This window comes from Marmota marmota, unplaced genomic scaffold (genome assembly GCF_001458135.2).
Source record: "Marmota marmota marmota unplaced genomic scaffold, marMar, whole genome shotgun sequence".
Taxonomy (NCBI): domain Eukaryota; kingdom Metazoa; phylum Chordata; class Mammalia; order Rodentia; family Sciuridae; genus Marmota; species Marmota marmota.
The window spans coordinates 24394549-24419854 of record NW_025999853.1 but is presented as its reverse complement, the minus strand read 5'-3'; the positions used below and the strand labels follow the sequence as shown (position 1 = coordinate 24419854).

General features: G+C 30.3%; 1 protein-coding gene across 8 annotated transcripts in view; it reads left to right on the top strand.

Annotated features, from left to right (window-relative positions):
- LOC107139799 (ALX homeobox protein 1) overlaps nt 1–25306 on the top strand; it is a 219733-nt gene that overhangs the window by 135209 nt on the left and 59218 nt on the right. For all 8 annotated transcript variants that reach the window (XM_048804423.1, XM_048804414.1, XM_048804427.1 and 5 more), the window contains 2 exons: nt 16931–17060; nt 18384–18444. In XM_048804423.1, the coding sequence (XP_048660380.1) occupies nt 16931–17060; nt 18384–18444 (191 nt within the window). The remainder of the gene's footprint in view (nt 1–16930; nt 17061–18383; nt 18445–25306) is intronic.

The following is a 25306-nucleotide window of genomic DNA, read 5'->3' as shown; positions in this document are numbered from 1 at the left end:
CTAGATATGAGATCATAACTGATATCACAAAAATCCATGGATAGTTTAAAGAAAACTAGATTAATTGCTAAAACTAACATGGTCTACTGACAATGCATTATCTATATAATTATATATCAAATTCAAAAGGAACATACTCTATTTCATATTGTTATCTAATGTTATAGACTAACATGAAGAGCACTCAATTATGGCCTTAGACAACCCTAAATTATCAGTCACCTAAGCATTGGCAATCCAGGAAAAGGGACACTAAGCTTAAATAGGAGAATAACCAGAATCTTAATCTGTGTCTGTCTAAAGCCCACAATGTCTCCACTTACCAGGAAGCAATATTTTCCCATGAAATTCCCTGTAATGTTGTATTTCTGAATATAGAAACAAATGACATTTTATATTGTTCTTAATATACCAGCTATAATAAATAACACAGAATTGCTTTTTCTCTTGTGAATAACTTTTGGAAAATAAGGAATAATTTTGAAATATAATTTTCCATATTTGGTCTCAAAGGGATTTGCATGTTTTTACTAAACCTATTCAGATGTTAAATTATGGGAATGACAAAGCACAATAAAAATTCTAGCCATAGGAAATTATGTATGAATTGGTCAAAAACCATGCTATTCCATAATTTTGTACTTTTCCTATGGTATACTTTCTGAACAACAGCTTTTTCACACATTTTGGAAAATGAGTGAATTTATGATTGTTTACAGCATTTTTTGTCAATGTTCTCTAAAAACTAAAATAATTTTTAGCTACTTGTGTTTTATGCTGCAAATTTATTACAAAACATTGTGGTTTTCACCTAAAGTTAGAACTCGGGCCTTTTTTCTTTCATATTTTCTCCTCTTAAATGTAAATATGAATATTTTGGACTAGGTTTTTTTGGCTTGATTCTTAAAACTAGGAAAAGAGTTTAATTAAAATAAATTTTTATAAATTTAACATTCAAGATCATAGACATTAAACAGGGCACAATATTTTGGATAGATTAATTTTGTCTCTAGTGTTAATATAGACTGGATTCTAATAAAAAGGAGAGAAGTTGTTTATTTTATATCAACAGTTGTCCTAATGGAAGTGTAGGGAAACAATATCCTTGAGTCTCTTAACATTTTTTGAACCATTTGGAAGTATGGTGCTAACTGCCCTTTAGGTCTAGACATCTTTTCAAAAACATTCATATACCAACGAACTTTAGAAGATAGAAATAGGTCTCCTCTTAAGCAAAGGGCAAATTTGTTGCCCAGTATAATAAAGATATTTTCTTCTAGTGCAAAGGGCAGTTTTGTCAATAGCCAATTATAAAACAATTTCAACTTCCTAAGCTTGGGGATTCTCAGCTGTGATGCAAACCAACCATGCATGGGGCCCACATGTCTCCTTCACTTCACACTTGTTAAAACCAAAGGAAGGTCAAAGAAAACCAGTACAAACTCACTAATAATGTTCATGCTCCTTGCTGTGCTATGAATAAAGCCCTTTGTCTCCATCTGAGGCATCTTCTTCTGCATTGATAAAACTATATGAGACTAGCTTCTACCTGAAAGTAGGATAAAATCTCAAACCTCATAATTGTTGACATAGAAAAATTTTAAATTCACAATGTATGAACCCACAAATGAGTACATGAAACCAAATAAATAATCATTCTTGTTGTATGGACTGTTTTCTTTTTTTTAAAGATTCTAGAGATTTATTGCCATCTTTTTGATTGATTCATTTTATGGAATGTTGTTAGTCACTGTGTATTATAATTACCACTTACTGATTATATAGTAATTTTAAGAAACACTGATTTACAATATTTTAGAACAATAATGATGCTTCAAATTGGTCTGACATTAGCTGTGGTTTTAACATAGGAATTATGTGAATGAGCACAATCAAACCTATCCAAGGAAACATGCCATTTTCCATATCAAAAAGAAGGAAAGTCTTGGAATTGCACAAACCTTGTTCAAAAATCAAAACTGCCTTTTACAATATCGGTATCCATGAATGAAACAAGAATGAGATAGTATTGTTTCAGTTCTCAAATGATTTCATATTTTTGCCTCACAAACTATCAAGACTTTTATTATTATAAGTTGATTGAGATTTAAAGTGGTAGTAGTCAGTTTTTCTGCTTATTCAGTTTTATCTCCACCATCCCAACCTATATTGAATTACTTAAGAAAAAATGGGCAATATCTTTATAAAATATTTAATATAGTGAAATATATTGGAAACAAATTTCAATTGCCATTTCTTCTACATAAATTAATAATTTTTCAATTGTATATGGTCTCTTAACCTTAGGAAAGATGTTCATAGTGAGTATATAAAAGGAAAGCAAAAGATTGAAAAAAGGGAAACTGAAAGTGCTGAAATTCTTATGGCAAGGAAAGGCTATATGAATTTCATGATATTAGAAGGGTAAATTTGAACAGAAATAAATGAAGAATTAGAACATTTAAGAATTATATAGAACTTTCATTTTGAAGATATAAAGAAAACTATACCAATTCTGCTGAAAGAAACATAAATGAAAATATAATTTATAAAACAATATGTGAATTTATTGTAACGTGAACCCAATCTGATAGCACCTGTATTACTTGGCAGAACTGTTTCATTTCTGTAAAAAAAATACATTTTTTAATAAGAGAATAAGACATTATGAGAAAGAGCCAGAAAAAAACAGGTATCAGAAAATATTATACAAGTAATTTAAATATGAAAACTATTAGGCACAAATTATAAGATATGTACATAAACTTTCTGTAAGTAACAAAACTACCTTGGAAATATCTTCTGGTGAAAGATTTGGGAAATAACTGAGTGTTGATTTCATCAACAAAAAATAATTGAAACTAAAATCTCATGTGAATATAACTGGAAATCCGAGCTAAAGAAATATTGAATTTTAAAATATGTGAGAAGACCAGATTTAGAATATAGTGCAGAGAATTAAAGAGATGAAAAATTTAAAAGGTAAAAATAAAAAGTTAAAGATGATTTACATTATATCCAACTGGAGTTCCAGGTGGAGAGGCAAGATAGATCCAGGCAAAGGTAATACCTAATAAGATTTTGAGTAGAAATTTCCTAACTGAATGAAAGACATCAATTCATAGATCCAAGAATTTGAGTGAATCATAGTGGAATGAATTTTAAAATAATTTCACAGCTAATATGTCAATTACATTTTATTGATAGAGTAATTTAAAAAATAATTTTATTGCTAGATTCATCAGAGTAAATCTGAATAGTGTAAAAAAAGAAAATCTTCCAATAATAATAAATAAAAGACAAGTTTTCTTCACATAAATTGCAGTTATACTGAGAACTGATATCTTAAAATCAATAGAAAAGAGTAGAAGATTATCAATGATTTGAAAGTGCTATGAATGAGAAAATGTACAGGTGAACTAGAATACCTATTTTTAAAATATCTTTCCAGAATAAGGATAAAATATAGATATCTTCAAATAAAAATTATGTTTGTTACTTGCTGATCCTTATCAAAAAATTATTTTAAATGTATAGGCTTTGGGAGAGGACAGAGTCCCACATAAAAGATCCAAACTACCAAAAGAAAATTCATAGGGAGGAAAATATGTTGGCAAAATCAAGCATAAATTAATGATATGACTAACTATTCAGTGTCTTGTGAAGTTAAGTATAAGTACAGAGAAATATTAATATTTGAGTCAGAATGGAGCTAAGTCAAGTTAAAAATGTTCTATGATTCTTGCATTCCATTAAAGGAGGGAAAATTGGTTAATTTTGGAGTCTATTAAGTTTAATTTATATATTATGATTTCTAAGGTAAAAAATAAATTAATAGATACAAATGATATAATTTCCATCTAGTAGAAAGGAAAAACTAGAAATGAAAGAAGTAATTAGTACAATTTACAGCCAAGAAAAATAACATATTACAAGTAGGCAAATAGCACAAAATGATATTATTTTTAACCAAATATATCAATTGTATTAGCTTTCTGTCACTCTAACAAAATGTCTGAGAAAATCAACTTAAAGGAGGAAAGATTTATTTTGGTTCACAGTTTCAGAGGTTTTAGTGGATGATCATTTGGTCTTGTTGTTCTGGGACCTGTAAAAGACAGTACACCATGGCAGAAGCATGTGGCAGAGGAAACCTTCATTTCATAATGGCTGGGAATCAAAAGTCAAAGGAAAGGTCTGGGATTCCAATATTCTCTTCAAGGGCATGCTCCCAATTACCTATTTTTCACAACCACTCCCCTCTTATTAAAGATTCCACCCCCTCCCAGTAGTGCTATGGGCTGAGGATAAAGCCTTTAACATATAACCCTTTGAGGAACACTTCAAAACCATAGCATCAGTATGTACATTAAATATTAATGGCTAAATAAACTAGTTAGCAAATAAATGTTGTTTATAGTTTTTTTAACCCAAGAGACAAGACAATTATATAGGTACAATAAGTTCATTAATAGAAAACATACCACAAGAACACTAATGAAGAGAAAGTTAACAAATAGACATAGGAAGAAAAAAATCATTAGAAAACATCATTTCAAAATGATAAAATGTTCAATTTACCAGGAAGATATAATACTTAGAATTTTTATGAATGGTATAACACAGCCTCAAAAATAAGACAAAAATTTAAGATGTACCAAGAACTAGAAATTTCCACAGTTATGTTGAGATATTTTAAATAAAGCTACTTATTTCATTAATTTATAGAACAAATAAATTAGGATAGCAAAAAAATTAGGGTATGCTTTGATAAATTGAATTAATAAAATTTGCCTTAATGAAATATAAAGAACTTTTAACAACAGTTAAAGGCCTGTTATCCTCAAGCACAAAAAGGATTTTTACAAAACTTTAACTTATACTAGCTTTAAATTAGTTCTCAAAAATTACTTAAGGACAAAAATCTGTGTAGTGTATTCTCTAAATATAGTGCTTTTAAATTATAAATGAACAATACTAAGATAACTAGAAAACTCCTTTCTTTGTTTCAAAATTAAAAATTTGTGAGTAGATGTAATCATAATGAATCGTTTTAAAAAATTAAACAATAACAAAACATTATATAAGAACAATAGTTGGCCTGCAGCTCAGGAGGCTCAAGCAGAAGAATTATGAATTCAAAGCCAGCCTCAGCAATTTAGCAAGGTCCTAAGCAACTCAGTGAGACCTTGTCTCTAGATAAAATACAAAAAGTGCTGGGAATGTGCCTCAGTGGTTAAGCATTCCTGAGTTCAATCCCTTGTACCAAAAAAAAAAAAAAAAGTTAATGAAAAAGAGTACAATATATCAATAAAGACAAAATTATTTTGAAAAGACTAATACATTGGATGCACTCTTAGCAAGTTTGAGCATAAAAATAAAAAAGAAAGCACAAATAACTAGTTTCAGGAGTGGAAAAGGATAGAATGAGAGATGACAGAAACTTTAAAGCTGAAATAGAGTATAATAACTTTATGGCAATACTTTAGAAAATTTGAAGAAATGAAAAATTCTTAGAAAAATATAATTTACTAAAACTTACCCTAACCCTAATCTTAAAGCTAATTCTATGGATAAGCAATAAAAAGTTACAATCCATAATAATATTTTTTACTCAAATACCAAAGAATCTGTTTAACAAAGTATGTGTAATACCTTATGGAGGAAATAATGAAAAATGATTTAAAATGTCAAGAAATATTTAAATATACCTATGAATTGGAAGCCTAATTTTCAAAGATTTTAAGGCTTTCCAAATCAACTTATGGATGCAGTGCAATCTCAATTAAATTCTAAAAGGTGTTTGTAAATGAAGTTGATTAGCAGAATCCAAACTTTGAGTGGAAGAACAAAATCGCCAAATACCAAAAACAATTCAATGATGATCAATAAAGTGAGAGAACTTGCCATACCAAACATTACAACTTATTAAAGAACTGCAGAAAATAAGTGAATTTAATATGGTATGGTATGGTATGGTAAATAGTTAGGGTAAGGAAAGGTTAGATTTTAGAGTTCAACATGGAAATGGAAAATGGCAAGCCAAAATAGAAGCCATGTATTTATACTTAATTTGTATTATAATAAATGTTTTCCAAATCCATTGAGAATAAGTAGGCTTTTCAATAAATCTTGAACAGGTGTATATACTAAAGTAAGTAATTTTGTATACCTTAATGATCTTGAGTATATGAAGCAAAAATATAAAATGTATTGAATATAATATGGAAAATATATTTAAAACATAGAATATGGAATTATTTCTTTAAAATATGCAAAATACCGGTCGTTTTGATAAATATATTTTCATTAAAATTACAAAACTCCATGCATCCAAAAATGTTATAATAGTAATGAAATGACAACTCATGGAGATAGAGAAGTTAATTTGTCACACATAATCATCAACAAAAGGTTTGTATCCAGAATGCGTACATCCCCCCAATTATCAAAACACAAATAGCTCAAGAGCAAAATGAGCAAAACAATGGTTTTAACCAATATTCCACAGAAGTAGTACAAATGACTCATAAACATATAAACAGGTAGTTAATCTCATTTGCAAACAGAGAAATGCAAATTAAAACCATAAATTTAAAAACAAGAAAAAAATAGTCAAACAAAACTAAATGTTAGGATATGAACCAACAAAACCAATATTTTGCTAACTGGATATAATTTGGTGTTCTCGTTTATAAAATAGTTGTTCACTCTGGTGGATTTGAAAATATGCATACTCTGTGATCAGTTTAATAGATTCCTCTATATATTGCCAGTAGGAACTCCTGTACAAGGATATTCAGGGCAGTGTTGTTCTTAGTAGCCAAAAACTACTTCTATTTTTTTATGAAAGTATATTTATGAATTAGAAGATCATAAATTTTGAATGCTTAAATTCTCCCCAAATCAACTTGTGGATACAATGCAGTCTCAATTAAATTTCACTAAGGGTTTATGAAGTTGATAAGTGGAATCTAAACTTTGTCAGAAGAATCAAAGTCCACAAATAGACAAAACACATTTGACAAAAATGAATAAAATGGAAGAACTTGCTATATGAAACAACTCAACTTGTTATAGAACTGCCCATGTGTCTACCAACAAAGGAATGGATAAGCTATAACAGGTCTATACAGTGCAATACTGTACAGCAATAAAATGGTAATTAAATAGATCTATACACAGCAATGCAGGTAAACCTCACAAAAAATTCTGAACAAATAAAAGCAAAAAAATATGAAGAGTTGCTCTATTTATGCATATAGTACAAAATCAAGGAAAGCTACATTAATGTCTTAAAAGCATAGGAGGTAAAAGTCAATCAAGAAAGTTAAGATTCTAACCTTCAGTATAGAGGTTATATTTAAGAAAACTAAGAGATTTTTGAGTAGGACTTCTGGTGTGGAGGTTGTGTTCTATTTTTTTTTTTTTATCAGAGTTCCCATGGACTATTTGTAGTATTTCGTATAATTCATACATGATTTCTATAGCTGTATATATTTTATAATATATTTATAAATCTTAGAATGATATACATATACTACATGTAATATTTTGTGGGTGCCGTGTCTCACAATAAAACAAAAAAGAGCTTCTATAAATCATTTTTGCATTAGTACTAGCTTAATATTAAAGTGAATTTTGTAAGGAAGATATATAATGCTTCTGTTGACTTCTTTTTTTACTCATATGAATAGATCAAAAATGCTTTTATAGTTCTAAATTAAAAGAAAAATCCCTGAAAGAAAGACCTGATTCATCTACAATGAAGTTCTGATATGTAAAATGAAAGTTTGTAAAGATAATATCATGAACAATTACAATTTTTTTCCTCATGAAATATCTAGTTTAAAATTGCTTAAATATTCAGCAAGCTATGACAACACTCAAATTGTGAAAGTAAACTATATTTACTTATTGCTTTTTATTATACAAGTTATATTTTAATATATATTCAGTATTTCAAGTGAACATCTCTGTAATGAAGATCTGTATTTCAGTTGACAAATATAAAAATCACTATATGTAGATATAAAGAAAATATTACAAATAGTATAGATATACTAAGTGCATTATGAATAGACATATTTACTATGAGCATTTCTGTTATGTAGGTATATAAAAAATCTGTGATCACAGTAATATAAAGAAATGTTCAGTTGGGTATTTTAAGACTCTATTAAAATATCATTAAAATATCAATATAATACCACTTATTGGCCACTTTTGGAACTAGTAAAGGAAATTAAACTGCTTACTTGACCCTTAAGTAATAAATATACATGATTGAATAGAATCATAGTTGTCTTTTTATCAAAGAGTAAAACCTTTACACAGATCAGGAATCTAAACTCTAAAGCTATTTTTTAAACAAGTAGATAGCAATAATTTTTTATGTGGTCACTATGACCATTATTCTGAAAACCAGCCTATTCACATCATCACTCTCTTTTATTTTTCTATTGGATGGACCCTAGTTTGAATGACCTACCATATTAACACTCCCTGAGGGAGTCTAGGTTAGATAGAGGAGTATTTTGTAAGGATAATTAAACTGAGAGGGTGAAACAGGAGAGAATTGTATCAATGGAACCTCCTTCATGGTTATTATTAAGCAAATGCTAAAAATTATTTGAAGTAACCTAAAATCAATTAGGACCATATACCCTTCTTATGTCTTGAGAATTATTTTTTTCCTTTTAAAAGACACACTTGGCATCCTTTTATATAATGAAACAAAATATATTTTTTAGAAAAATGTCTATTCTGTATTTCAAATTTTGGTAAGGGCAACTTCTTGAGCTCACCCCCAGAAAACTACTCTAATTTCTTGGGGTTAATCTTGGAATTTTCCCCCTCCTGCTAGTGAGCCCCTAGAATCTTGAAGTTGACTCATATAAGTTGTCTTACCTCCAGGACAGCTGAGTCCTGGCCTTTGCCCATTGAGAAGGGCATTAAGGGATTGCATAATGGAATTCATTTCATTTTCTTTAAAAAATAATAGCAATATGGCTACCATTATTAATTCCTTACTATATACTGAACACCATCTGTGTTAATTTTGTATTATGTTTATATTGAAAGAGGAAAAACCTAGGTAATGAGAAGGTAAATAATTTGTGTAACATTGACAACTGCTTATGTGAAAGTTATTTCCTAGGCTGATACTAAGCTAGATGAGTTATATCTCCTACTTTCACAAAATGAATTAATTCATTTTATAATTAATTTCCACATGTCAAAATTTAAGAGCTCTTCTAATGGAAAATGAAATGGTGTGCCAAATTCATAGAACACAGTAGAAAATTAATTTAAACCCCTATTGGTAAGGGGTAGTTCTAAAAGCAATATCCTGATGACACTTTTATTTGTATTACTTAGAAATAAATAAATACCAGGATAGAGACAGAATCAATATTACTAATTTTTCTTTTTGCCTCAGACTCCAGTAGGACTAATTCAGCATTGTTGCTGATTTTGTCATTTTAAAACTTTAATATTTTGTTAACAATGGATGTTCGCATAATTTTTTACTTTAAAATATGGCAGCATAATATTATTTGTTTTATTACTGAGTTTTTTGGTACACCCTTCATTTTGTGCCTAAGGCAAGTATCATTGTTCCCTTCACCTTACCTTAGTTCTAGCCTTGGTAGCAGTAAGCATGTTTGTCTATGTCTGACTTCAACAACGTAGAATTCTTCCTGGTTATGTGGCAGAAAGGGAAGAAAACAAAAATCTATCCTTATATAGTATATTATATTACACTATAGAGATATTAGCAAGTTGATACAGCTCAATGTATAGTATAAATGGTGTAATATAAATGTTGAAACATTCTGCCATTTAAGTAAAATTATATATAAGTCAAATACAAAGTACTTATTATAATTGGTTAATAAGCAAAACTATATTTACTTGGCAAATGGATTTTTCTGTTATTCCAGGCGGATTCACTTAAATCTAGTAATTTTTTAATATCAAAAAATAGTCTTGCAAAATCCAAATATTTTAAAAGATATAATTTAGTAACTCATGTTTATTTTTCTTTGTTTTCATAAAGGTCATTCATGTACCTTATGTATTACCCCATCCCCAAAACAAATCAATATTGAAAGTTCCTTCAAATGTCAAAAACTAGAAGATTCTGTCATTCTAGTACTTTTTTCCAACCCTCTCTGCCATAAAATATAGTGAAATATGTAAAGGAGTGATTAATGCTGCTGTTAGCCTTTGACCTTACATATAGGACTGGCTCTATTCCCAAATTTTCTGTTTTTAAAATTGTGTAGCAACAATCCTCTTCTTTATTCATGAAATCATTTTTCCTTAGTGATGAATTACATATATATTTAAATATATTTATAAAGAATAGGGATGTTGCCTGTACACACAAATGGCTCTTAGAGAGTTGTTGGTCTCTTGCCAGTGCTGTCAGCTTTCCAATAGCAGATTGGATTGGTTAAGGAAGAAGCCATAAACAGCCTATCAACAAGTATTTATTCAGATGCTAATGAACTTAAAATTCTGTTAGTGTAACATGTATGCCAAATTCAAATTTTAGTTTTGTTTTATATGTGAGGTATGATGCAATAACTTCTTTTAATAAACACATACAGGCTGCCTATACTTTGTGATGTAATTGGATTTTTAGTTTTTCCAGTGTAAGGTAGGTACATAGAATCAGCCATTTATTAAAATTATCAAAAATATTTCCATTTATGTAAAAGCATTTTGCTCAGCCACCATCATGTCTCCCAAAAGCTTTTGGTAAAGAAATGAACTCTTCTCTGTCCATGAAACCAAAAATATTTTTACATTCTATTACTGAGAGAAACCATTAAGGGAAAAGAAAATAGTCATGGGAAAGTTTCCTTGTGCATTAAAAACATAAATACTTAGCTTATTTTTATGTGCCCTAAATGATAATTGAATCATAATCTCCCTCAGTGTAGGATATTATACTATATTGAAAATTTAGAAAACTGATTTATTTGAAGCATATGGGTTTAATGAGTACTTTTATTTTGCTTTTCATGAAGAAAAGAATAATATTTCCATTAATTTAAAAAGTACTTCATTTTTTTGTGAACTTCTTAAAGCACTTTCCTCTAGGATTATATACTTTGTGGACATATGAACAGTAGGTTTTTTTTGTTTGTTTGTTTGTTTTAGTTCTGTGTCCTAATTTGCTATCTTAATTGTCAGTTTTTATCCCGATCTAATTCTGACTTTTGAAGCTGAAATTTCTGTTATAATAATTAAGACAATCATGCCCAGACATGTATTATCCTTTTCAATACATAGATTTGTCTATATGCTTGAATTAGTCAGCTTTTTTTGCTGCTGAGATCAAAAGACTTGAAAAGAACAATTTTAGAGGAGAAAAAGTTTATTTGGCTCTCTTGATTTCAGAGGTCTCAGTCCATAGATGACTGGCTCTCTTCCCTGGAACCAAAAGTGAGGCAGAACATCATCATGGAAGGCTGTGGGAAATAAAGAAAGTTCAGGACTTGACACTCAAGATCTCTCCTTACCAGGACAAAATATAAACCTCAAAGCCCCCAACGACTCACCTTGTCTAGCCACAACTTACCTGCCTACAGTTGTCACCCAGTTAATCTCAATTAGTGAATTAATGCACTGATTAGGTTAGGATTCTCATAATTCACTCATTTCACCTTACATTATCTCACACATGAGCTTTGAGGGGACACCTCATATCTAAACCATAACAATGCTAAAAGTCTCTACATTACAGATCTACTTTTCTCAGGACAAAAAGAACATGCATCAACTGTGGCAGTTTTTCCGTTATTTCATCATTATTTGTTGAGTGTCACACTACTATGACAGCTTATATTATAGAAAGCAGAACACATAAATTGGAAGTATAATGTAACGAATGTTGTCATGAGGTATAGAATGAGCATTCATAATGTAACTTAAGTAAGGAATGCAGTGTTGGAAGATCAGGGAGCTTATCCCCAAGAATATAATTTCTAAACTTAAACCTAAAGATCTAAAGCAATAATACCATTGGCAAAGTGAATAATCCTAGTCCTAGAAAACTTTATGGGCAAAGATCTATGGACAAAAGAGAACACTCTGTATAACTACAGTATACCTGAGGGTTAAGGCAGGAACCCAGCAGATGTGTCTCAAGGGCTAAACCAAGAACCAAGGCAGTGAAGAAACAGAGTTTCACCCATTGGTTTGCAGTGCTTGTGGATTACCTAAAAAGAGAGACTTTGGACACATGTCTCAGAAAGAGATAAAAATGGTGACTGAAAAATTTGACAGAAAATCATTAGACAGGGACAGTATACCCTAAGAATGAAATAGGATCAGAATAAAATTCCAGAGAAGAATCCTGAGATTGCAAAGGATTACAAAAACAGGAGCCCTTGAAAGAGACTGAAGAGTTTGGCCTAAGGATTAGAGAAAAACAAGCAGAGTATAATGCAACAAAATCCAGAAGAAATAGCCTTTCAAGAAGGAAGGAGTAAACAACAGAGTATAATTACCGTAGAAGAGTCAGTAAGATAATAACTCCAAAAGATCCCCAAAATTCGTCAACATTGTTTTACATAGTTCTGGTGAAATGGTATTGCAAGGAAACCATATTGCAGTGATCTGAAATGTGAATGGCAAATAAGTCTACAGAGATTGACTACTGTCTACTAGTTCAGGAAGATTATCTGATTAAGAATTGAGGAGAGGAATAAATAAGAAGCCATTTTTAAAATGTATTAAAAATACAGAAGAATATGTTGACAAGAGGTTCTAGATTATGTGAAAAGGTGGGATCTAGAGCACGGGTTAGGGTGCTAGTTTTAGGAGAAGGTGTACCTCTGATTGTGGCAAGTAATAAATATGCCATTACACATGTTGCCATATACAAGCCTGCTCATTCCAGTGCTAAGTGAAGTCTGAAGTAAAATGGTTAAAGTTGTATGGAACTAGATTAATGGGATATTCAGGAAGCAGAGTAGATCTAGTTTCTGTTTAGATACTGGTACTAAAGGAAGGACTAACCAAGGTCGACTACAGAATGTCTGGTCTTGGTGATATGGAAATTCAAGAGGAAAAGCAGGCATCAGAAAGAGAATGATGTAAAGACAAGTGATTTTGAAGTATAGCTGGAAATAAGATATATGAGCACAAGAGTAAGATAGAAGTTACTAGTCCTATAGGTAATACCTAGTCCCCTAGGCTGCTAGCTCTATGAGATAAGAAACTTTGTCTATCTAATCAACTATCATCACAAGTCCACACAATGCCAGGCAAGAATTTATAAAGGAGCTTAAAAGGGAACATAAAAATCTTGTTTCCTGAAGGTCTATAAAGAAGACACTCATGAAAAAGGAAAAGGTCTGTATAGTTGAATTCAGCAGAAAAGTCAATGAAGATAAGGAGTAAGAGTGCTTCTCAGATAAAACAATTTTAGGCCTTCCTAGTAAGCACAGTTTCAATTTAGCAAAATCATATGGCAATAAATTAAGGAGAGAATGGAAGGTAAAGGAATAGAGTCAGAGAATAAATTTCTCTTTAAAGAAATTTTTATGAAAGTCAAAATATGAGAAGAATCTAGAATTTGTCCCAGAAATTTTGTTATATCTCATGCATTTTATTGAATTGGGAGATGCAAATCTATAAATTTTAAAAGGAAATGGCATATAATTTAAAATATATTTACCAATACATAAATATTCATACCTAGAGAAAAAAAATGATTCCTCTTTTGAAAGTAAAGTAGATACTAAAATCAATGGACAAAGGAAAACATTTGTACCAGTAAAAACAGAGAAAGGATTTACACTTAATTTAAAACAAAAAGGAAAATTCTCAGATGTAATAGTTAATTGGAGAGAAGAAGAAAGATTATTTATAATATACAAGCTGAAACTAGTTAATAATCATATGGGTTAATCTTAAATTTACTAGAAATAAGACATATATTAAGACCATAAATTAAGACAATATTGTTGTCAAAGTATCAACAGCTTTAAAATATTATCATGTCAATGTTGAGTAAGGGTTTGGTGAGAGGAGCAATTGCCAGGTAAATTGGTGAAGTCTTTATAAAACTATTTTTCAATATAATATTCTACTTATAGATCATATACCACAAAATACTTAGACATTTTCTTTAATTCCATCTTTTAAAATGGATTAATTAAGTGCGATAATCAAAAATCTATCATATAACCAGTTGGTAGATTATTTAAGATGATATTTCTATTGCATATAATGCATTTGTTGTAATACTAAATGAAAAATTGGGTATGAAGAGTACATGTAATTGCAATGTAAACTAACAACAAAACAAGCATATACTAAAAAACTGAAAGAAAATGCCTTAAAATGCTATCTAATGGCTGTCTTTGAAGGTGGAGTTCTTGCAGATTTCCATTTATTTGACTTTTTACTTTCTAAATTATCTATTATGAGAATTGTTATTTTGATAATCAGAAATTTATCAATTTATCTAAATAAAACTACTCAATGTTGTGTTTTGAAATAAAGAAGCATACAGAGAGAGTAGTAACTAGAGTACAGCCAGAATCAAAGAAACACAATTTTTTCTTAGGCTTATGATACAAGAAATTGATGAACCAAAACCCAGAGACATAGGAAAGGACAGGTAAAGGGATTAGTGTTCTGCAGGCAGAACAATACTTCCTTTCACATTGAAAGGAAGGATTCATGGAATAGCCTGACTAGAGAACTATAAGTATCTGTTAAGTACTTCAGGTCACCGTTATTCTTCCTAAGATGCTAAAAGCAGGACTTATGCATGTTTCAGAGTATATCTTACTTTCTGCTGCTCAATGGCAGGAGTAATCTTGAAAAGAGTTGCCTGAGAAAGAATCATTTCCTTCAGCATTTGAATTGCAGTACTTTCAATTAAATCTAGCCAACTTCACCACTGTGTTTGTTCTGTTGTTCTGTTTCTTATGTCAAGCTTGTGCCAATATACAATCTATGTCTTAGTGAAAAATAGTTAATATGAATTGGACTGTTGAAATGAAAGCTCTCTTCTTTACCCAGGAATTGTTCAGAATCTTGACTGAGTTCTGATGTAAAACCACTTAGGGATTTGGAAGTGTTATTGCACAGTTTTCCATAGTGTTTTAAAACTGAATATTGCAAGTATACGTCACTATTTAAAAAAAAAAAAAAAAACAGAAAACAAGAGATTTTTTTTTTATCTTAACTAAAGTACACATGTTAATAAAGGATTTTTCCATATCAAGAGTAGGTAAGGTTCTAACCTTGGTCTCTGTTGATTATTAGGATCACTGAGTCCCAATTATTTTCTGACACTGCACTGTTGGATCAGTATATGATCTAGTCAGCCAAGAAAGATAAAGCAGAAACTGGTGTTCTGCAGAGGAGAGACAATTGTGTGCAGTAAATGGTTGTGACAGCACCAAATCTCCTCTTTGATTGAATCTGTTTTATAGTTTCTGTGTACCCCTAAGGCTATTGTTCAAAACAGTTCTGCTCACAGATACAGTGGTCATCCCTAGCATGTTAAGTAATTATTCCTTTATAGCAACTTTGGAAGTATTAGCTTAAGCTCAGGATACTTGGACCGTGTCCATTTTAAGAAACACATTGTGGCATAAGAAGTGACAGGAACTTAACTTTGGTAAGTAAAAGTTTACAGAAATAAAACATCCTGACTTTTAGCTTTACTGAGAACTGATCCAACATCTCTATAAGTTGAATATGAGCCATTTCACGAATTATAACAGTAACTTGTATAGAAAAGAAAAGATGTTTTAGAAGTATTGTTTTCCATTTATTCAGAATGATGCATATTACACTTTGTGTGTATATGTTTGAGTGTACATGTGCGCATTGACCAAGCATTCAGCGTAGGCTTTTCACCATGTTCTATTTTCCAAACAAATTGCAATTATGTTGACTTATTGTGTTCAAACATCCAGAGTGAAATAATACTTCAAATTTAAAAGTTGAACATTTTAAATAACTAGGTTTCAAACTTAAGTATTTTGAGATTAATTACCATGTGTTAGTTCCACAAAGTGTCTCCCTCTGGTATACTATCAATAAAGCCTACAAAGTTAACAAGCTCCTAAATATGGTAATGGCTCCAAGAAAGAAGCAGTATAAAAGACCAAAAGGAAGTCTCTAAAAACCACTGATCTTCAGTGTAACTCTGAAATGTATGGTATTGACAAAGCAGCAATATCTGCAGTTTTATTTTTTAATAAAAACACACATATATATGTGTAATAATTTTTATATTTGATTATAAGGGTTGGATTTTTTCTTTTCCTTTTTTAAAATAATACTTTATATATTTGTTACCTCTTATTCTTACCTGGTATAATTTCTTACCTTTCATATTTTTTTCCATACACATCTTTATTGTTATGCTTTTTCTATTCTTGACATAGCTGCTATATCTATATCAGGTTCCTTGAAACCTGATATAGATTATATTTCTAGTTTAAAATATTATATTAACTTACACAAACCAAAATCAGTTTTATATGATATTCTGTCTCAAATAAGTTCAATATAAAGTCTTCATATGGATAAAGCTAGTATAAGAACAATTAACTTTAAAGGATGCCTAAATATACATGATAGTGATACATATTCTTTTTGTACTATCTACCAAAAATAACTCTGAATTTTCTAAATAAAAAACTAAAACTAAAGCCTTTTAAAATGTGGGTTACCATAAAACATTCTCTTTATTTTCCAAAAGAGTTGGATCTGAAACTCAAGCAGAGTGACTGACATTATTTTTCTTACAGAAGATTTAGCTACCATGAATTAATCATTACGCTTTTTATTTCTTGTGGTGAAATTACTAGCCTCAACTGAATGACCTGGCCAAAGTTTGATCTCTTTAAATTACAAATAAACAATCATATCTCTTTCCCAGATAAGGAAGAAGACTTTATCTACAAGGATACTACTGCAAATGAAAAATTAGAAAGGAGTAAAGAATATACATACCAATGGCTTCATACACAGGTTGGGGTTCATGCAGCTAGTTCCAGAAATACGAAATGGTGAGGTCATTTCCTTTAAATTAGATTTTTGTATTGTAAACATACCTTGAAAAGTGAAACCTGGGTTAATTGTGTAAAAGAAACATGACTTTATAGCTAAAGGCCTATACACTACTTTCCCAGGTTAAAAAAAAAAATAGCCTTTCATATAAAAGAGATTCAATCACTCATTATATTTTTCACCATAAAATATTTGGGAAAAGCTTTATTCTGTAATGCTTAAAACCAACAAGTGAATCATACAAATTATTTTGTGTCATAAAGTAAAGGTCTGAGATCCATTAACTGTTTCTGAGGGTAAAATATGTTATAGACTGTATTTTAATTTATTAGTGCTATTATAAATTCGTCAATTAAGAACTTAATTTACCCCTTTTAATAACATATATGAACTAAACTTTCATATACAGTGAGTTCTCTCCATTTCCTTTCAAAATGTGGAAGTGATATGATAGCAAAAATGAAAATAGAGTAAAACATGTTAGTCTGAATTGTCATATTTCATTATAAATGAAGAAAGTTGGAATAAAGCCATCCATATTTCAGAATTTTCATTTTTTAAATACTCAAATTAGTGGAGGCAATTTATGTTAGTATTAATCAGTTTAACTTAGTTCACAGCATAGCATCTTTGGAACTGTAAGCAAATTTAATAGAATCCATTTAAAACCATCTTAATAACCCAACAGAAGAGGTCTTCTTCAGAAATTTAAAAGCCTTAGTATAGATGTAGTATAGTGAAAATTTTTAACAAAATGTTTCAGGGTGAATTTTAGATATGCTTAACATTTAATAATATCCTTTACTAATAAATAATCTATGTAAATATGATAAAAGAGTAAAAAATTGTTTATGAAATTTCTCATATGAAACTATAATACAATATATAATATTATCAAGAACATAAGTTTTTGAAAAGCCAAATGTTATTGTTTTGGTTTAAAATAGAAGTTTATTATAAACATGACAATAATTTACTAGCATCTTTCTTAAAAGACAAAGGATAAGTAAATGTAAATAAAAACTTTTTCTATAATTTATTAAATTTAATTATTAATAGTCTTAAGATTTTTACTCTTTGATGGGTTCTTTTGAAAAAGAAGGTGGTTTTACAGTATATATCAATATTATGACAAATTTAACTTCAAATTACTATCGAAAGATTTGAATTCATGCTTATCTTTCTATAGAAGCTAATTTAAGAAAAATATTATTAACATTTTTTAAATAATGATATCTCCTGATTTTCTTATGTGAACATTCTTTCATGTTCTTCCTATACATTCATATTATAATATGTTTTCTGTTTTTGTCGCCACATAGCAATCACTTCTTGCCTGAGTTAGATCCAGATGTACTTAATGGTGGAAGAGTCCAACTCGTGGTAAGAAATGTGTTTAAAGTTATGGAAACATGGTGTAAATACCAGTGCTCAATGAATGACACTTTAAAATATTCCCACAATTAAACTATAAAAATGAAAATATAACTCTATTTGAAGTAATGTCAAAATACCATGTGATAAAATAATAACATTTTTCCTTGACTTCTGATATAACTTTATGTTATTACATTGATTTAAAGTATGTAAAAATATTCACCTTTTATATTATAAAATAACATTATTATGAATGGGAAGCTCAATGAAATTATTTTCTTGAAAATTTTAGGAGCATTATTCATAGACTATACTTGATGAAATAGCAAAATATTCTCACAACTCAGAAAACCAAATCATACAAAAATTAACAAGTACTTGGGAACTCAAGCACTCTATGTAATATAAAGTAGAGTATTACATACTTCATTAAGTAAATTATTGAATCATATAGACAACCAAATTCTAAATATGGTGACCAAAGTGTAGACTCAAGGTAATAGAACTGCATGTACATTGCTAAATTCCATTGTACTATATGCTATTAGAAGTAAAACTATTTGAACAGAAGAAGAATGTCTAATATTTGATCTATAAAAATGGATCCCATAAAATGAGATTTTTTTAGTGTGCTTCCAGAAATTTCCAGAAAAGATGGTACCTTGATCACTGACTGAAGTATGTAGTCTCTTTGGCAGGTGAAAATGTATGCCTATGGTGAATCCATCTATACAATACCTTCCACTTAAACCAACCAACTACTACCTCTTTCTCAGATTCTATATTTGCCAAGAAAATTTATTATTATTTAGCCTGCCATATAGAATTTTGCATGAAAAGATGATGTGTTTTCTGATATGAATGAGTATTGTGGTTTCCAGAACAGTTGTATTCATCATTCTTGTGAATAGCTTGCTCAAGGAGTTTTCCTAAAAGAGGAGTAAAAGATAACATAATAACTAGCTAAAACTATGTTATTTATAAAAAAATATAATCCATCCACAGATTCAAAATAATCACTCATCAAATAATTTTCTGCACTTGAATGGAGAATACACTAAGAGAGTATCAAGCAGATTACTCTAGGAAAAAATTATACTTCAGATTAACACTATGTCTTATTGGCTATGATTTGACCCAGATTGTTCAGTAACCACATTGGAGCAAGAATGAAGAGTATAAACGAGGTGTAGTGGTACATACTTATAATACCAACAACTAGGGAGGCCAAGGCAGGAGGATCACAATTTGAAAGGCAGCCTCAGCAACTGAACAAAGACCTAAATAACTTAGCAAGACCCAGTCTCAAAATACAAAAATTTTAAAAAGGGTTGGGGATATAGTTGAGTGGTTTAGCACCGCTGGTTTCAATCCCTGGTGTGTGTAAATAAATACATAGGAGAATATAAAAGTGCCATGGAAGTCCAGTATTAAAAAAATTTAATTATTACACTTACAAAAGTGGTTGAAACATCTCTAGCTGTCAGAGAAATNAAAAAAAAAAAAAAGTGGTTGAAAACAGAGTGGATAGATTACTGATCTAATGGTTACTTAAAATTAATGTTCTGTCATCAGTCCTCTTTTTCTAGACCTCTCTAATTCCTCTGTGTACAAATATATGACAAGTAAGTGGCAACAATAAATGCTTTTTCATATATTAGAGATACAATTGAACATTAAACAAGGTAAACTGTACTGGAACAAAAAATACACAGACGGCTTTTGTGTGTGTGAGTAGAGGCAGTGTAAGAGATCAATAAGTTAATATCAGAAGGATAATGGGCTGACTGAAGGCCCAGAATAGGTATATTGCAGTGTATTCAGAAATGAAAACACTCACTTTCCCACCTATGACAGGAAACTAGAGGCAGATAATTGCCCAACTGAGACTAGCCCCTAAGAAAAAGAACAATGAAAACAAATGGCTGTAACTGCAGCTAGTATAAAATCCTCAGAGATAAATAACACCCATAGTAAAGGACAGAAAATTATAGAACAAAAATGATCAACTGTGAGTAAAGTCAGATGAGTAGACAAATGAACCACCTATAAATTATTGAAATAAAATTATTTAAACGTAGTCTAGGATGGATACAATAAAGAAGATTAGTGAATTGGAAGATTACTTACAGAGGAATGCTAATTAGATAGCCTGCTAACTTCATATCAGAAACAATGAATTTCAGAAGATACTGGATGTGTTTCTTACTAATAGGAATAAATATAAATAGCATTAAAATACTGTTCTCTAAATTTCAAAAATGAGTACAGAATAAGGCATAAACATTCAAATTCTGAATTTTGGAGAAGTAAATAATATGTCTGTCTTCTAAGTAATAGCAAAGAATATTGCATGAGAGGAATTAAAAATGGAAGAAAAATATTATTTTTATTACTTTCAAAAATATATCATAAGGCATGTCAAAGATGTTAAAAGACAATTATATTGTCAGTTATATTAAATGATTCCCCAAAGTTCCAAGATTTTCCAGAAGACAGTCATATTTCATGTTCTCCAGGAAATATACTCTGAGATTTTAAAAGTTGAGTACAGAAAGTTTACTGAGGAAAGTTTTCAGAAACAACTCCTTTGAAAAATGAAAGAAGTGGGATTGAACTGAGAGAAAAGAGTTGTAGCAAAGGAATGAGTTCTGGTAGTGGAAGCACAGTTGAGGCCAGAGCAACAGGATTTATACTCCTCAAGAGAAATGTGACTTGGGCAAAGCAGCTCTCTTCAGCTAAGACAATGTTATATAGAGGAGACAGGTACAGCAGAGAGCCATTAGTCAGCAACTCTGTCAGCAACTAGAAGTCTCTTAGTTATTGAACATGATCTAGGTATGATATAATATTAATTTTACCATTCATGGATTTGTCAACTTATTGTATAAAATATATTAATAGTCTTCAAATAAATGTATATATTTTTTAAACTCACCCAATATTATAGTTCATTTCTTGAGGAACTTGAGAAAACTCCTCTGAAATGTGTATTGAGAAATAAAATAAAAACAAGAATATATATGTCAACTTAGAAAAATAAGAACAACTTTTGTCACAACACATGAATACTTAGTACAAAGCTAAAGGACCCTTATGGCACAGGCATGGATGGACAGACCAATTAAAAAGAGTAGTGAGTTTAGAAATAGACTTATGACTGTATTGCAAATTATTATATGATAAAGTCAGGAAAGCTTAGATTGTCTAGTAAAGAGTATTCAGCAAATGACATTGAGAAAGAATGTAACAAAACAGCAATACATACATATATATATATATATATATATATATATATATATCATACACAGCCTTTACAGTGGATGGGATTCAGAAGGCTTGAATATCCAAATATGAAAGGTAAAGTTGTAAAATAGATCAGTTTCTAGATGAGAGGAATGAGAATGAAAACTTAAGAGGCCTCATGACTATACTCACTTGAATATTAAAATTTGGAAACAGTAATTCAAAGGGCTGTCAATAATGTACAAAATAATGTCAATAATGTACAAAATGTTTATGTACAGGTGCTGAAAGTAGAAGCTGTTGTAATTCTGGAAGGAACTCATTCAATGTTTTAAAATAGGTTTTTGTATGCCCTGTTGTTCTTCAAGTGCATTATTTGGGAAAATGTATGATGTCAATGATCTGTGGATCCAATGCAGTCCCAAAAAGGTTTCTCATAGAAATGAACAAACTGATTTTAAAATGTGCATGGAAATGCAAAAGACATAAAATAGCCAATTTACAATCATGAAAAAAGAACATTAAGAAGTTCCACACTACTTGCTTTCAAGATTTGCTATAAAGCCCCAGTAATCAATAATGTTTGTTACTTGCAAAAAGATAGCAGACTCTATTACCATAAAGGGGAATAGTCTAGAAAAATATTAATACTTATAAGGCCAACTGGTTTTTTGTAAGGTACCAAAGCAATTCAAAGAGGGAAAGGATAACCTTTCAATAAATGATGCTGAACAACCAGATAACTATATGGGGAAAAAGTGAACCTACATGGGAAAACAACTCCTCTTTATCACACCATACCAAAAAAAAAAATGAATCTAAGATGACTTATAAACATAAGTGTAGAAACTAAAATTATAAAATATCTTAAAGAAAATATAGTAAGGTATCTCCATAAACCTGTAATAGGCAAAGAATTCTTTGCATAAACCAATAATGAAAAAAGATAAAAACAAATTGAACTTCATTTAAAAGCACCATTCAGAAAAGTCAAAACACATAGAAAAAAAGTTCATATCCTTCCTCTCTTTTATAAACACATGAAAAATGTTAAATATCATTAATTAGGGAAATAATTAAAGCCTTTATGTGATACCACTGTATGCCTATAGAGTACTTAAAATAAAAATTACTGTAATTTTTAAGTGCTGACTAGAATGCAGAGTAACTGCTTCCTCTAGTCATTGCTGATGAGAATTGTATAGCCACTCTCAAAAAAAATCTTGTCATTTTCTTATAAACATATGTTAATATGAAGTAACAACAGCTACTGATAATTTTTTCTAGAAAAGTTAACATTCATTTAAAAAATGTACAGTAATGTTCATAGCAGTTTTATTTGTAATAACCAAAAACTTAACACAACCAAATTCCCCTTCAGTGGGTGAAAGGTTAAACAAATGGTGGTACATACATATAATAGTGTTATGGTTTGGTTACCAGGTATCTCCCAAAAGTTCCTACGTTAATGCAAGCGATGAAATTATTAAATTATGAGAAATGTAACCTAATCAATGGATTAATCCATTTGATGGATTAATAATGTGAAAGGACTATAATACAAGTTGAAAACTGTGGCTAGGTGGGGTGTAACTAAAGGATGTAGGTCCTTTTAGGTTTTATATTTTGTCCCTGTCATCTCACGTTCTTCCTCTCTCTGCTTCCTGGCTGTCATGAACTGAGTAGCTTTCCTTTACCACGCCCTTCTGTTATGTTGTTCTGCGTCACCTCTGGCCCACAGCAGTGTAGTCTAGTTGGCGATGCATGGACTTGTATCTTTGAAACAGTGAACCCAAAGTAAACTTCCCCCACTAAGTTGTTCTTGTTAGGTATTTTGACTGACCCAAATGGATGTGCATTAAAAAATAAATAAAAAACACCAGGCATGGTGGCTCATACCTGTAATTCCAGAAGCTCTGGATGCTACAGCAGGAGGATCGTAAGTTCAAAGCCAGCCTCAGCAAAAGTGAGGTGCTAAAGTAACTCAGTGAGACCTTGTCTCTAAATAAAATACAAACTAGGGCTGGATTGTGGCACAGTAGTTGAGTGCCCCTGATTTAAATCCTTGGTAAGAAAGAAAGAGAGAGAAAGAACAATAATCAAAAAAACACTTTTGATACATAGAAAGAGATCTATGGATCTTAAGAACATTATGTTGAGTGAAAAAAGCCAATTTCAGAAGATTATATATTTTATGATATTACATAGCATTCTCAGAATCACAGTGGTGCGACAGCACAAAAGTGCAAGTGGTTAGAGTAGGGAGAGGGTATATCTGTATAGGACAGTAAGAAAGTTTCTTTGGGAAAATGGAAGAGTCCTGTGTGCTACTGGTAGTTACATGAGTCTATGCAGGATGTAAAAACTGGTGAAGTCCTAATAAGGTCTGTAGTTTAGTAATAATATTACTCCAATGTCAATGACCTGGCTTGTTGAAACCAAAGTTAATTGTATTTTGGTTATGTAAACTGTTGTCATTGGGTAAGCCTAATGTAGTATGCACAGGAAATATTAAGTATAACTTTTTGTAATTTATGTGGGAGTTTTACATTAAAAATTTTTATTCTAAAAATGTTGAAAACAATTGAATTTCATATTTAAGATTTGTGAATTTCAATGCACATAATCACATCTGTATATTTTTAAAACATTTAAAGTATCTTTCCTATTCACATAATTATATAACAAAACCTCTGGCTTAAAAGGAGTTAGTGCAATGATGATGAAGAGTATTATGAACAGAGGGATATGTATAACTAAGCTCTCAGCAACTAAAATAATATTTTTATATTTTGTATTTGTATTAATTCTTTTTTAGTTATACACAATATTAGGTTTCATTTTGACATAATTTTAAAAGCATGAAATATAATTTGCTCTAATTCAGTCTCCAGTACTTCTCTTTTCCCTCTCCACCTCCCTCCCCTATTCCCTTCACTCTACTCTACTAATCTTTCTACTATTTATTTATATCGTCTTTTAAATTATTGCCTTGTGGATATACATGAAGATGATATTCCTGTGTTATATTCATATATGTACATAGGAAATTTAGGTCAGATTCAAACACTATTATTCCCTTTTCCCCTCTCTCCTTCCTCCCCCTCAAAATCCTTACTCTACTCCACTGATCTCTCTTTTATTTTGATGGAACCTTCCCCACTTTTCTTAAAAAGATTTTTCAATCATTCATATGTCTAGGAATAGCAAGAATAATGATGTCATAACAATATAATTTCCCACAATTTATAAATTATTTAAGCAGCTAAAATGAATGCAATAACATGGACATGTTCTGAGAAACTCATCATTGGTTCATGTAATCATTGTGCACATCATACAGGGTACTTACACAAACCTCAGTGGCATAGGTCAATCACTTAAACTGGTTTCTTGATGTAAGCAAGAGACACAGTAAGCAAGACATGCATGAGGCTTCTGTTGGCATAACACAGCAAACTATTTCACAGTAAGCTTGTTTTGATAGAATTTCACTCAAAACTGATAAAAATTATTATATATTAATATATAAACCAGTAAATACCCCAGCTTTTTATTTTTATTATCAGATAATATATATATATATATATATATATATATATATATATATATATATATATAT